A 12762-nucleotide genomic window follows, 5' to 3' on the forward strand; every position below is an offset into this window, starting at 1 on the left:
AAAAAACAGCAAACCTAAATGAAAGATCTCTGAGAATGAGATCCCGGTAGAAAGAACAGACCATCAAAGAAGGAGGTAACTTTCTCTGAAGGGAGGAGTGAACCTCCACTTTGACTATGACCTTGTCTAAATAAGATCAAAGTCAGCGAACCCTGAACGCTTCCATAGCCTTGGCAACTCATGACAAGAGCCTAGGGAGATTACTGACACCATAAACAAGAGTGTCAATTTGTTAAGTCAACAACAGGAGTCACTGTGCACTTACTCCTCATGTAGGATCTCTGTCCTTAATGTGTTGTTCAATGTGAATTAATGCTATAACTGGTACTCAAAAAGTATTTTACACTTTATGTTCTGTGTGGGTTTAAACTGTTGAAATCTTTCCTTAATATATACTAAATTGGTCTTCTGTATATAAAGAGAGTTGAAAATGAATCTTGATGTGAATGGGATGGAAGAAGGAGCAAGAGTTGGGAGGGTTGCGGGCAGGAGGGAAGTTATAGGGGGGAAAAGCCATTGTAATCCATAAGCTGTGCTTTGGAAATATATATTTGCTAAATAAAAGTTTAAAAAAATAAAGTAATAGCTGTCCAAAAGTAAAACATGTTCTCAGAGGAGTACTAGATTTGCATTAGGCAAGAAGTTTTTACTTAAATAAAAAATCCTATCTTCCCATACTCTTACTAAAATTATTCAATGGCTTCCTTTTTTTTTTTTTTTTGGACAGGCAGAGTGGACAGTAAGAGAGAGAGACAGAGAGAAAGGTCTTCCTTTTCCGTTGGTTCACCCTCCAATGGCCGCTGTGGCCGCCGCTGTGGCCGGCGCTGCGGCTGGCGCACTGCGCTGATCTGAAGCCAGGAGCTTCTCCTGGTCTCCCATGCGGGTGCAGGGCCCAAGCACTTGGGCCATCCTCCACTGCACTCCTGGGCCACAGCAGAGAGCTGACCTGGAAGAGGGGCAACCGGGACAGAATCCGGCGCCCCGACCGGGACTAGAACCCGGTGTGCCGGCGCCACAAGGTGGAGGATTAGCCTATTGAGCCGCGGTGCCAGCCTCAATGGCTTCTTATTTTAGGAAAATATTCCAACATGTTTAATATTGCTTATGTCTCTTTTTATAATATATATTTATTTATTTGAAACAAAGTGACAGACACACACACAAAGAAGTGGAGGGAGAAGGGAGTGAGGGAAGGAAGGAGAGGAGAAAGAGGGGGGAAGGGAGGGGAAATGAGAGGGTGGGGAGAGAGACAGAGAGAGAGAGGGAGAGAGAGGGACAGAGAGAGAGATCTTTCATTTATTGCTTCATACAACAATTGGGTATAATATCCTCAGGTGGACTAGCCTGAAACCAGAAGCCAGTAACTCCATCCTGGTCCCCCATATGGGTAGCAGGGATATGAACATTTGAGCCATCATACTGCCTTTTCCCAATCACAGTGCCAGAGACCTGAATCAGAAGTAGAATATCCCAGGACCTGAACTGATTCTTCCATATGGGATTGCCAGTGTCACAAGAGGTGACAACTCATTGTGCCACAATATCTACCCCAGGTTTTGTGTCTTATAACCTACTTCCATCTCCAAACTCATTTCTCTTTCACCCTTCCTTTCATATACTCATGGCAAGAAAAAAAAATTGAATGACTTATTCATAGATGTCATCATTTCTTTTCCTTCTTGTTTTTGGCACACGTACCTTCTGTGTCAAAGTCCTATTTCCCTGCATATCTCACTTTGTTTGATTAAAAGAATTTCAGTGCTTACCATAAACATCATTTTACTAAGATAGCTTCCATACTGCTCTGGGATTATATCAGAATACAATATACATATATTTACTTATAAACCTGACACATTATTTGTTAGAAACTAATTTGCAAATGTATTTAATACTTTTAAAGATTTTTTTAAAAAAATTTCTACTCAATTTTCAAGAAGTCCAAATGGATAACTCATTAACATCACAGTGCTGATTTAGATAGATTTATATTTAATTATATTTTATGTTGATTTTTATATTTTAATGATACTTAATAATGATCCTATTATTTTCTATTTAGGCTCCACATTGTACAAATCCTACAAACAGTAAGAAAAGTGTTATTATCTAAGGTTTGTAGATACAATTTGATGAATAATCTATGTCATCCTTAGTATCTTCTATATCAAAAGCTTCTTGGCCCAGACTGCTCTTTATTCTGTTGCCACTTTGCTATTCCCAATGAGGGTGTGGCTGGAGGACTGCTTCCTTCCTACCTATCAGAATCATGCTGATAGGTCTTTACCTTTCTCAAAAAGGAAACATATTTCATCATTAATACCTGTGTATGTGAAGTTAAGTCTGTACAGAGAATAAAATAAGGAATACTGTCAAACACGTAGATTTACTAAGATACAAAAACAAAAAAGCAAACAAACAAACAAACAAAAAACAAAAACAGGCAAGTCATCCTTGACCTTTTTCTTGATGTGACAAATATTTTTCCAATAACAAAAAAAAAAAATTCTCACATCTGTCTGAGAAAAGTCCAAAAAACCCATGCTTGAAAGTTGGGGGAGGTTCCATAAAATAAATACATTGGTATTAATGTGTGAAAGCTAATATCTCAATGCACGTAGAAATGATGTACCACCAAACTTGTGCAGAGACAACAAGACAATTTTGAAAAGCGATACCAGCAAATGTAGCCAGATATAATTTAGTCAAGGATAACAGTACTATCATGGAGATTTTAATAAAACAAGAAAATCACATCCATGGGAATATTAATTTGCCAAGAAACATTTGCCTTTGTTTATTCAATTACAACAGGCTAAAAGCAACAACCAAAAACCTGTTCTTATATGAATAAAACTGTTAAAAAAGAATAAAGATAGAAGATGGCTCATAAATTGATATGCTAATGTAATGGTTGTACTGTTTTCAAAAATAGGCAAATACATAATAGTCTCAAATGGCTGTGAATTGCATTTCCTGACAGTCTTTTTATCAAATGGTTAATTCTTCTCAGTGTATTATAAGTCTTATAACCACTAAAAGCTAAAGTAAAGCTTGCTCTTCAACTCTTAAAGAACAAAAGACCTTAACAATCCTCAAAAGAAGAAATACAAATGGCCCTCAAATATATGGAAAAATGCTTAATATCACTAGCCAACAGGGAAATGCAAATCAAGACCACAATGAGATAATAACCTTCGCACTGCCAGAATGGCTAATATTCAAAAGACAGAGAGTGACAATCCATTGACGAGGATGTGGAGAAAGCAGAGCTCTAACATGCTGTTGGTAGGAATGTAAATTAGTGCAGCTACTGTGAAAACAGTATGGAAACTAGAAATAGACCTACCATATGATACAAAAATCCCATTACTGGGCATATATTCAAAAGATATTAACTAATATGTCCAAGTGATACTTGCACCAAAATGATTAGAGCAGCACTATTCACAATAACCAAAAAATGTTCCCAACATCAGATGAATGGATAAAGAAGACGTGGCATATTTACATAATGGAGCACTATTCACTATTTTTTAAAAAAATAAATCCTGTTAGTTACTGCAAAATGGGTGAAACTAGAGAAAATGGTGTTGAGTGAAATAAGCCAGAAACAGAAAAATCAAATACCACATCATGTGCTCCCTTATATGAGGGAGATAAATTTAAAAAAAAAGCAAAGAAACAATAAACAATGTATCTGAACTTAAAATGTTGATACTAGCATCTGGGAGCAGTGGGAAGGATAAAAGAAGTATGTATAAAAAAACAGAAGAAGCTGGGTATAATTCATTAATTTTGACAAAGATACTAACATGAGATGTTAATAGGACAAACAGAGAAGATACATATGGGAATTCAAATCATTATCTCACAATTTTCATTTTGTAAATTTAATAATAAAAGTACTTATATTGAAATCTATAAAAATGACATTTACATTTAGAAAACTTGTTTTTCGATTAGCCTTAAGAGTTCTGAGCTGAAATCACCTACTTACAAGGACATCTGCTTTGCCACTCAGTCCCTTCCCATAGTCGTCAGTTGCAACAACTTGAAACTTGAAGTAGGACCTCCTCATGTTGTGGAAAAGCATCGCAGTCTTGATAAGCCCAGTGTATGTTTCCACCACAAATCCTTCTTTCCCCTCTTTAATTGGTGGTATGATGAGTCTATATGCCATAGCACTATAATTGCCAGTGTCTTTATCAGTAGCCTAGGAAGGAAAAAACAGAGATTATAAACAAACAGGAAAAAAAAGCTGTATTAAAGGGCTTATTTCTATTTACACAACTGGCATTTCTTGTGCAATTCATAACATAACGAAGACCTGTAGGTAAGTTTTCCAGATATTACATTTATAAGTTCTTTGTCCACATTGTTAGAGAATGATAGTGTAGGCTGAACTGGGAACAAAAAGGACATAAACAGGAATGAAGTCAATGAATCAAACTTGCTGATGGACATATCTAATGAGCTCAACTCAGGGTTGTGATGCAAACTGGTTGAAGGATGGGATTTATTGTTTACATAATGACTGTCTTGGTATAATAGGCATGTTGTATGTGTTTTTTATCTAGCACACAGTCTAAAAGGGAAAAATATAAAAGACTGTCCAAAAGTATCTAAACTAACAATAAGATAAATCAGAGTCCAGAGCCTTTAAAACTGAGTTTGGAGATTTATGTAGATGTCTTAATTAGTTAATGCCATACTATTATTAGAGAGAATCTTAACCCAGCTGCATTCGTAATCATCCTGTTTTTTGTTTGTTTTTTTTTTTTTGGACAGGCAGAGTGGACAGTGAGAGAGAGAGAGAGAGAAAGGTCTTCCTTTTTGCCGTTGGTTCACCCTCCAATGGCCACTGCAGCTGGCGCACTGCGGCCGGCGCATCGTGCTGATCTGAAGCCAGGAGCCAGGTGCTTCTCCTGGTCTCCCATGGGGGTGCAGGGCCCAAGGACTTGGGCCATCCTCCACTGCCTTCCCGGGCCACAGCAGAGAGCTGAACTGGAAGAGGAGCAACTGGGACAGAATTCAGCGCCCCAACCGGGACTAGAACCCGGGGTGCTGGCGCCACAAGGCGGAGGATTAGCCTGTTGAGCCACGGTGCTGGCCCATCCTGTATTCTAATTACCTGGATCTGTTCGTGATGGTAGGTACTTATGGTTTTCATGTTAAAGTTTCTAACCATTTGAAATAAAAAAGGATTAATACAGTTGTGAGTATAATGTACTAAACTGGCTCCATAGTTTCTTCGTAGGAGTCATTCTTCAGACTGTTAATTTCGAATTTATTTCATTGAAAAACATTTAGATAGTAAGTGATACAAGAGTATTAAAGACCTTATACAAAGTTACACATACATTATTCATGCTTACTGATGTTACATAGTTTCATTTATTATTATTGTCCATATTTTGAGTGTTTTTTAAGATGTATTTATTTGTCTTGAAAGTCAGAGTTTCAGAGAGAGAGAGGGAAAAAAGAGAGTGTGCTTCCATTCACTAGTTCACTACCCAGCTAGCAGCAATGGCTAGTGATGGGACAGGCTAAAGCAAACAACCAGAGATTCATCCAGGCATCCCACATGGTTGGTAGGGGCCCAAGAGCTTGGGTCATCTTCCACTGCTTTTCCCAAGCCATTAGCATGGAGCTCGATTGGTAGTGGAGCAGCCAGTATATGAACTGGAGTCACAGGTGGAGGCTTTGCCCATTACACCACAACGCAAACCTCCAATTTTTCTGTTCTTATTTTTACCAATATTATTATTACTTTTAAATGTTATATATTAAGCATCTATGATTTGCCAATAAAATGCTAAGTATCATACAAAAATATTCTTATTTAATAAAATGAAATCTTTTCCAAAGATGGATTTTTTGTAATTATATAAATGAATGCTGTCCAACAGAACTTCCTGGGATGATAGCAACATTTTAAATCTGCTCTGTCCCCTACAGTGAGCACCAGTCATATAAAATCATTGAATAATTGGAATGAGGCTAATGTGATTAAAGAATTGAAGTTTGAATTTCATCTAATTTTAATTAAATATTTTTAATCAGTTACATTATAAGTAGTAAAGTTGAGATACAGATAATGACAACAATACATAACAGCAAATGTGCATCAATGTATCACATAAGCCTGATTCAGTTTTAAATTCTGTAAATATTCTAAACCACTTAAAATATTTCTGGATAACTCTATTAACATATTAAATGTGGTAATTTGAATTAAACAACCAGGCGTTTCAATTCAGTATAAAATATTTCTTGAGTTAAAATTCTCAGCTTTACAAGAGGATGAACTCAAATTCCAGCTGATATCTTCAGGGGTCCATATGATTTACTTTGAGGTAGTACTCAGATTTGCGTTTGGAGTAATTGTAATTAGATTACAACATTAGATACTATTCTGGATTTTTTTTTAAAAAATGAAAAACAAGCCACAGTTATCAGATTTTCTTTTAAAACTTTCAGTTACCTAGGTTTTTTTTTTTTTTTTTTTTTGGACAGGCAGAGTGGACAGTGAGAGAGAGAGACAGAGAGAAAGGTCTTCCTTTGCCATTGGTTCACCCTCCAGTGGCCACCGCGGCTGGCGTGCTGCGGCCGGTGCACCACACTGATCCGATGGCAGGAGCCAGGTGCTTCTCCTGGTCTCCCATGCGGGTGCAGGGCCCAAGCACTTGGGCCATCCTCCACTGCACTCCCTGGCCACAGCAGAGAGCTGGCCTGGAAGCGGAGCAACCGGAACAGAATCCGGCGCCCCATCCGGGACTAGAACCTGGTGTGCTGGCGCCACAAGGTGGAGGATTAGCCTATTGAGCCTCGGCGCCGGCCCATTTACCTAGTTTTTTAAACATTTAATAAAGCATAATTCCCTAATAAAAAGAATATTCCCTAATAAAATTATGTATAAAAACATGCAGAAATATGAACAAATTGTAATTTACAGCTCAATAATATTTTGCAAATACATGAGACTAATAGCTCACCATGGGAAAAACATTAGTTACTTTCCAGAATACACTTTATAGTATTCATGTCATACACATCTCCCTAAGGGAAACCACTATCTCAATCTAACATCAATGATTTGTTCTGTTTTAAACTGACTAATTTTTTAAAGAGATGGACTCTTTAAAATAAATAATTAATTGTATTTAATTGAGAGACAGATAAAAAAGGGTAAGCAATAGAGAAATCTCTCATTCAATGGTTCAACTCGGTTTTTGCTCTACTTAGAAATCCTTAGCTATAGGCATGTAGTAAGTTCTCTTCTTCATGCCAACATTTCAAACTTTTCTTCAATTGACATATCATTTCAGTCTGATTTGTACTAGCAGAAGGTCTAACTCACATACAATGAGGCCATTAAAATGTGAGGTGCCTGAATTTATCACAAGATAACTGAAAACCTACATTCATCTGTACTTACACTACTTTCTTCAAATCTTCCTTTGAAGGCACTCATGCCTTCTAGATATGAATCACTTCTATGTTTTCTGTGTATAATGGTTCATCAGCTGTATTTACTTTTGTCCTCTTAATCTTTTCCACTACAGACTCCAAAGCACATGTCTCTGTCATTAGAACAAAATCAAACTTTTCTTCTGCTCTGTATACATGTCTGACAAGACCCCACAATTTCCAAACCTGCTTTTCACATTTAGTTTCTTCATCACATGCCTTTACAATCACTATCCTCAATTCTTTATCCCCCAATTATTCCCAAAATTCATTCTACCTTCTTCTTCCATCATTCCAGTGAATCTGCACAAGTCAGGGTTGGAGGATTATCTCAGGCTCATATCAACAACCCATCTAGAGATCTTAAAGTGACAACCTCCATTTACATGATTTATATAATGCTATTGCTGCTTCTACTGGATGCTCCATTTATTGAACACTAAATAGTTGCTAGGTGCAAATAAATAATTTACATGTATGACCTCATTATCATTACTTTTTTTTCCCATTGAGTAGGTTCTACTGTTATATTATTGATGAAGAAAAGGAGGCATGGGGGATCAGAAACTTGTTCATAATCACACAGATGGTTGACAGTACAATTGGGTAGCTCTTGCTATAAAACACTACATTCAATATTTTAGACTATATATGAGGAATAAAGTCCCAGTGAAAACAAAAGCAAATCCTTGACAAAATGCCCTAGAAATTCTTCTAAGAAGCATCAAGATGAAAGACAATAATAAATACACATTTCACAAACTACATGCTCATGGTTCACTGCAAATTCATATGTGGAAACCTAATCTGCAACACGATGGTATTTTGTGGGAGAGTCTTTGGGAATTCATTAGGACATCTGGCAGAGCCCTCATGAATGGCATCACTGCTTTAATAAAAGAGAACCAGAGACTTTTTGCCTTTTTCCAACATAAAGGTACACAATGGTAGATAGCCATTTATGAATGAGGGCAACAGCCCTAACTAGGTATTCTATAAGCTGGTGCCTTGATCTTGAACTTCTCATCCTTCAGATTTAATTGTAAATGTAAATTTAAAATGTTATCTAAAAATTAAAACAGAAACAGAGGAAGGCAGAAAGATGGAAGGAAAGAAGAAACTAACGAAGGAGAGAAGGGCAGGGGAATAAGGAGGGAATGTTATTTTATCAGAATTATGTCTATGAACTACTATGAACCAGACTGAATCTGTTCTATTTGTATTTATATCAAATTAACATGAAAAAACAGTAAAATTAATCTCTTATATGTAAATCATCCAGTCTACAGTACTCTGTTATAAGTGCCCAAATAGATAGTGAAAGGAAGAACACAAAAATCTTTGTACTGATAGTGATTGTCATCTAGATATTTGTTTTCTTGAGGTGGGGGAACTTATCTACTATTGAGTGTCTCAGAGAACAGGAGACAAGGCACAAGGACCACTTAGGGAAGGGAGTCTAATTAAAATCCTCCCACAGAAAACTACATTCTCACCTTTAGGTTGAACAAAAATTCATCTTTTCTTACCATCCCCCACTGCCACTACTAACTGAAAATTGCAAAGAAAACTGTCTGGCTTAAACCTTGATGTTGAGTGACAAGAAGACAAAAGTTTCCTGAGAATCCTAACCAAACACATTCCCTTACTTGAGTTTGCAGCCTTCATTCAGACACTATCTATTTGCCCAGCTCAAATAGAAATCACAGTAGTCTAAGTTTGCACAGACCAATGGTTCTGAACTCCGCCTGAATGCATGGACAAACTTTAACTTGAGAATTGTGAAGCCAGTTATGTGGTATAGCATGTAGAGCAACCACCCACCATACTGGCATCCCATATGGGTGCTTCTTTGATACCTGGCTGCTCCACTTCCAATCCAACTCCCTGATAATATGTTTGGGAGAGCAGGGGAGGTGGCCCAAGTACATGGGCTCCTGCATACAGGTGAGAGACCTGGAGGAGGCTCCTGGCTTTGGATTGGCCACGCTCCAGCCATTGAGGTCTTTTGGGAGTGAACCAGCAACTGGAAGGGAACTCTCCGTCTCTCTCTCTCTCTTTCTCTCTCTCTCTGTCTCTACCTCTCTATATCCATGACTCTGCTTTTCAAATAGATAAACACATCTTTAAAAAAAAAAGCATTGAACAAAAGTATATTTGAATGACAAGGTCGTGCCTCCTCAGGGAAACAAGTACTTTCTTAAAAAACTAATTTCCATGCCATGTGTAAAATAATTATGACAAAGTTTCAAGAAAAGCAAACAGAATAAAAACATTTTTAAAAAAGAGAATACATAGTTATGAGTCTGCTGAGATTAAAAAATCAAATTCAAAACCACAAGTACATTAGATATTTGAACTAGCAGATTATGAAGAAAATGTTTAATATGTTTTAGTATATAACATCATTAAAATCTAAATACAGAATGAGAATAGTTTAAGAGAAATTAAATATGTCATTTAAAAATGAAAAATAAGATAAAAACTAACATGAAAACTCAGAGGTGGGATCACAGATTAACAGATTAGGGATAGATGACTAGAAAATTCATAAACTGGATGATCAGGCAAAAGGAATGATCTAGAATGCTTCAGAGTTACAAAGATGAACAATCTAAAAAATGCTTTAGAAACACGGTTCAGAATGGGCAAATTTGGCAAATACCTGATTAGAGCTTTAGAACTCTGAAAATACCAGAATTTTCCAGAAGTGATCACAAATATAGTCATATGCATATTTAAGAAGCCTAATAAATTTAAAGCAGTGTAAATAACACTTTCCATACCTTGAACCCACACAGGATAGACACAGTGTATCCCCTACTCCACCTCCAGCCCAGAGTTGAGACCTGGAAAGTCTCAGAAGCAGTGGATGGAAAGGTAGCTCCTCAACAGCAACCCTCAAAGGCACATGAGGAGTAAAGGAATCTTCAACTTCAGAGAGAAAATAACTATCAGTTTAGAATTCTAGACCATAATGAAAATAGCTTCCAAATTCATTGTGTAATGAATGCATTTGTAGATGTTGAAAGAGTTTGTCATGAAAAGAGCTCCATGGAAAGATCTAAATGTTATACTTGAAGTGAAAATCTAGTCATTCCATTTGCAAGAGCTCAGATTTCCGATGAAAACTGAAAAGTAAAGAAAGTTGCAAATGTATAAGTAAATCTACATAAGCAAGGACTCTGCCACAAGGACTCTGCTGTGTGTGGCGGAGTGTGAGTATCTAAACACAATACTGCAGAAATTAGAACTGTGTGTCTGGAGTCACATGTTTTAAGATTTGATGTTAAGCATGACACGTTTATTGATATTTTTATGTACAATATGAGTGTTATTTAAAATTTCTAAGACAATCCTACTTAATAGAAAGAGTATGTACCTCTCAAAACATAAGGGACACAGCAGGTTAAAAATAATCCTAAAGAAAATTTAAATATGGGAGGAAAAGAAATACAGAAGAAAAAAAAAGATAAAGGAAATCCTAAGTGAAACGACAAGAAGGAAAACCTTTATGTTATTTGAAACTACCACACATTTAGTTCAATATTCCACTTAAAAGACAGGGTCAAACACACTGGACAATGAAGGCATTTGGTGAAGAGGCTTAAGCCATTGCTCGGGATGCCCTCATACCACATCAGAGTGCCTGGTTAGCATCTTGGCTACTCCTGCTCTGATCCAGCTTCCTCTTACAATGCATATCCTACGAGGAAGCAATTAATGACTCATGTACTTGAGTCCCATCCATGTGGAAAACACAGAAGGAGTTTAGCCTCCTGTCATCAGACTGGCCCAGCCTTAGCTATCATGGCATTTGGAGAGTGAATCAGTGGTGGAAGATTTCACTTTGTTTCTCTTTATCTCACAGTGCCTTGCAAATAAAATGAAAACAAGCAAAAAATAAACATTAACCCTTAAGGAAGAAAAATACTTGGATGTATAAGCTAAAATTGATTCATGTTTTAACTTAGAACTCATTTATTTTCAAAACGAATTTTACTTTTCTGGCTCTTGGGGATAGGGGCAGGGAATGAGGGAAGATCTGTTGTAAAATTGAACCAGTATTTTAAGTAAGGTCTGACGCATGCTGGTTGGGAAAGAAGAACCAGATGAAAAGAACACAGTGGATTTTATATCATTAATGGATTTTTAAAATTTCTATAAAATATAAAAGATATAATCAGTATTGCTTTCTTAAAATTTGGGGAAAAGTCAAGAAGATATTCTAGTGAAGATATAAATAAATAAGAATCATAAATACTCTCCATTACTTATTAGATAGCAATAAGGAGACATCTAATGAGCTTCTCCCATTGGTGCTTAAAAGTTAAAATTGACTAACCACAGAAACCCTGCATGGATTAAATTTATGTAGATTCGGTGCCATTCTACTCATTCCATTAGCTTTTTTTTTTAATAATCAAAACAATGTAGAGTGGGTTCGTGGCTTAGTCATGAATATCTGGGATATGTGATACTGTAAGATTTGATGCACTGAGTTTTATGAGTTTCCCTGAGCAAATGAAATCAATAAAGCAATGCTTAGATTTATTACAAGAGAAAAAAAGTCAAAATGAATATTATATTGTACTTAACTGTAATTATATTTTTAAATGAATGCTTAAACACTGTCAAACACTAATTCTAAGACCTCTTCTTGAATTTTTAATGCTCACAGAGGTCCAGCATGGCAAGAAAAATCACCAAATAATTGCCTCTATCACACAAAGAAGTGAGAGCATTAATTTTCTACAGCCTAAATAACTGCTCCCCTCTGTTCCTTAAATGAACACTATGGACACAGAACAATTAGTGAATGTCCTAGGAACTTCTGAACACATTAAAAAGTCCAACAATGCTAACTTTAACTCCTCAATTAGACCCTTTTTAAAATTTACCAGCACTAAAGGCTCACTTTCCCCAAGACAGAGTCAAAGTGCTTTAGAATGTAAGGATAAAAATACTCAAATGTCACATTTCCACCTACTAATGTCAGTATATCAAGCAATGTTTGCAAAAGGAACAGAGCTGTGGTTTTATAGAACTCTTTTTACTTTATTCTTACATTTTCAGAAACTACAAGGAAATCTTCATTTTAAAAACCTTAAAGACAATATGCCCAGCATTTAAAAATCTGAATAAGGGGAAATTAGGTACATTGATTTATTTATAAAACTATGTAAAGACCTCAGCAAAAATAAAAACAAATGAAGAAGTATTTTAACTAAGAAATCCTGCTGCTGGATTTTGCACAAGAATGTAAAAAATGCAACTACAGTACAACAT

The 12762-nt window shown here is 36.4% G+C and overlaps 1 protein-coding gene across 15 annotated transcripts in view; it reads right to left on the bottom strand.

The window, feature by feature from the left end:
- PCDH15 (protocadherin related 15) overlaps positions 1 to 12762 on the bottom strand; it is a 725080-nt gene that overhangs the window by 63517 nt on the left and 648801 nt on the right. For all 15 annotated transcript variants that reach the window (XM_062215103.1, XM_062215102.1, XM_062215101.1 and 12 more), the window contains one exon: positions 4001 to 4216. In XM_062215103.1, coding sequence (XP_062071087.1) covers positions 4001 to 4216 — 216 coding nt within the window. The remainder of the gene's footprint in view (positions 1 to 4000; positions 4217 to 12762) is intronic.

Source organism: Lepus europaeus, chromosome 17 (genome assembly GCF_033115175.1).
Source record: "Lepus europaeus isolate LE1 chromosome 17, mLepTim1.pri, whole genome shotgun sequence".
Classification (NCBI taxonomy): Eukaryota; Metazoa; Chordata; class Mammalia; order Lagomorpha; family Leporidae; genus Lepus; species Lepus europaeus.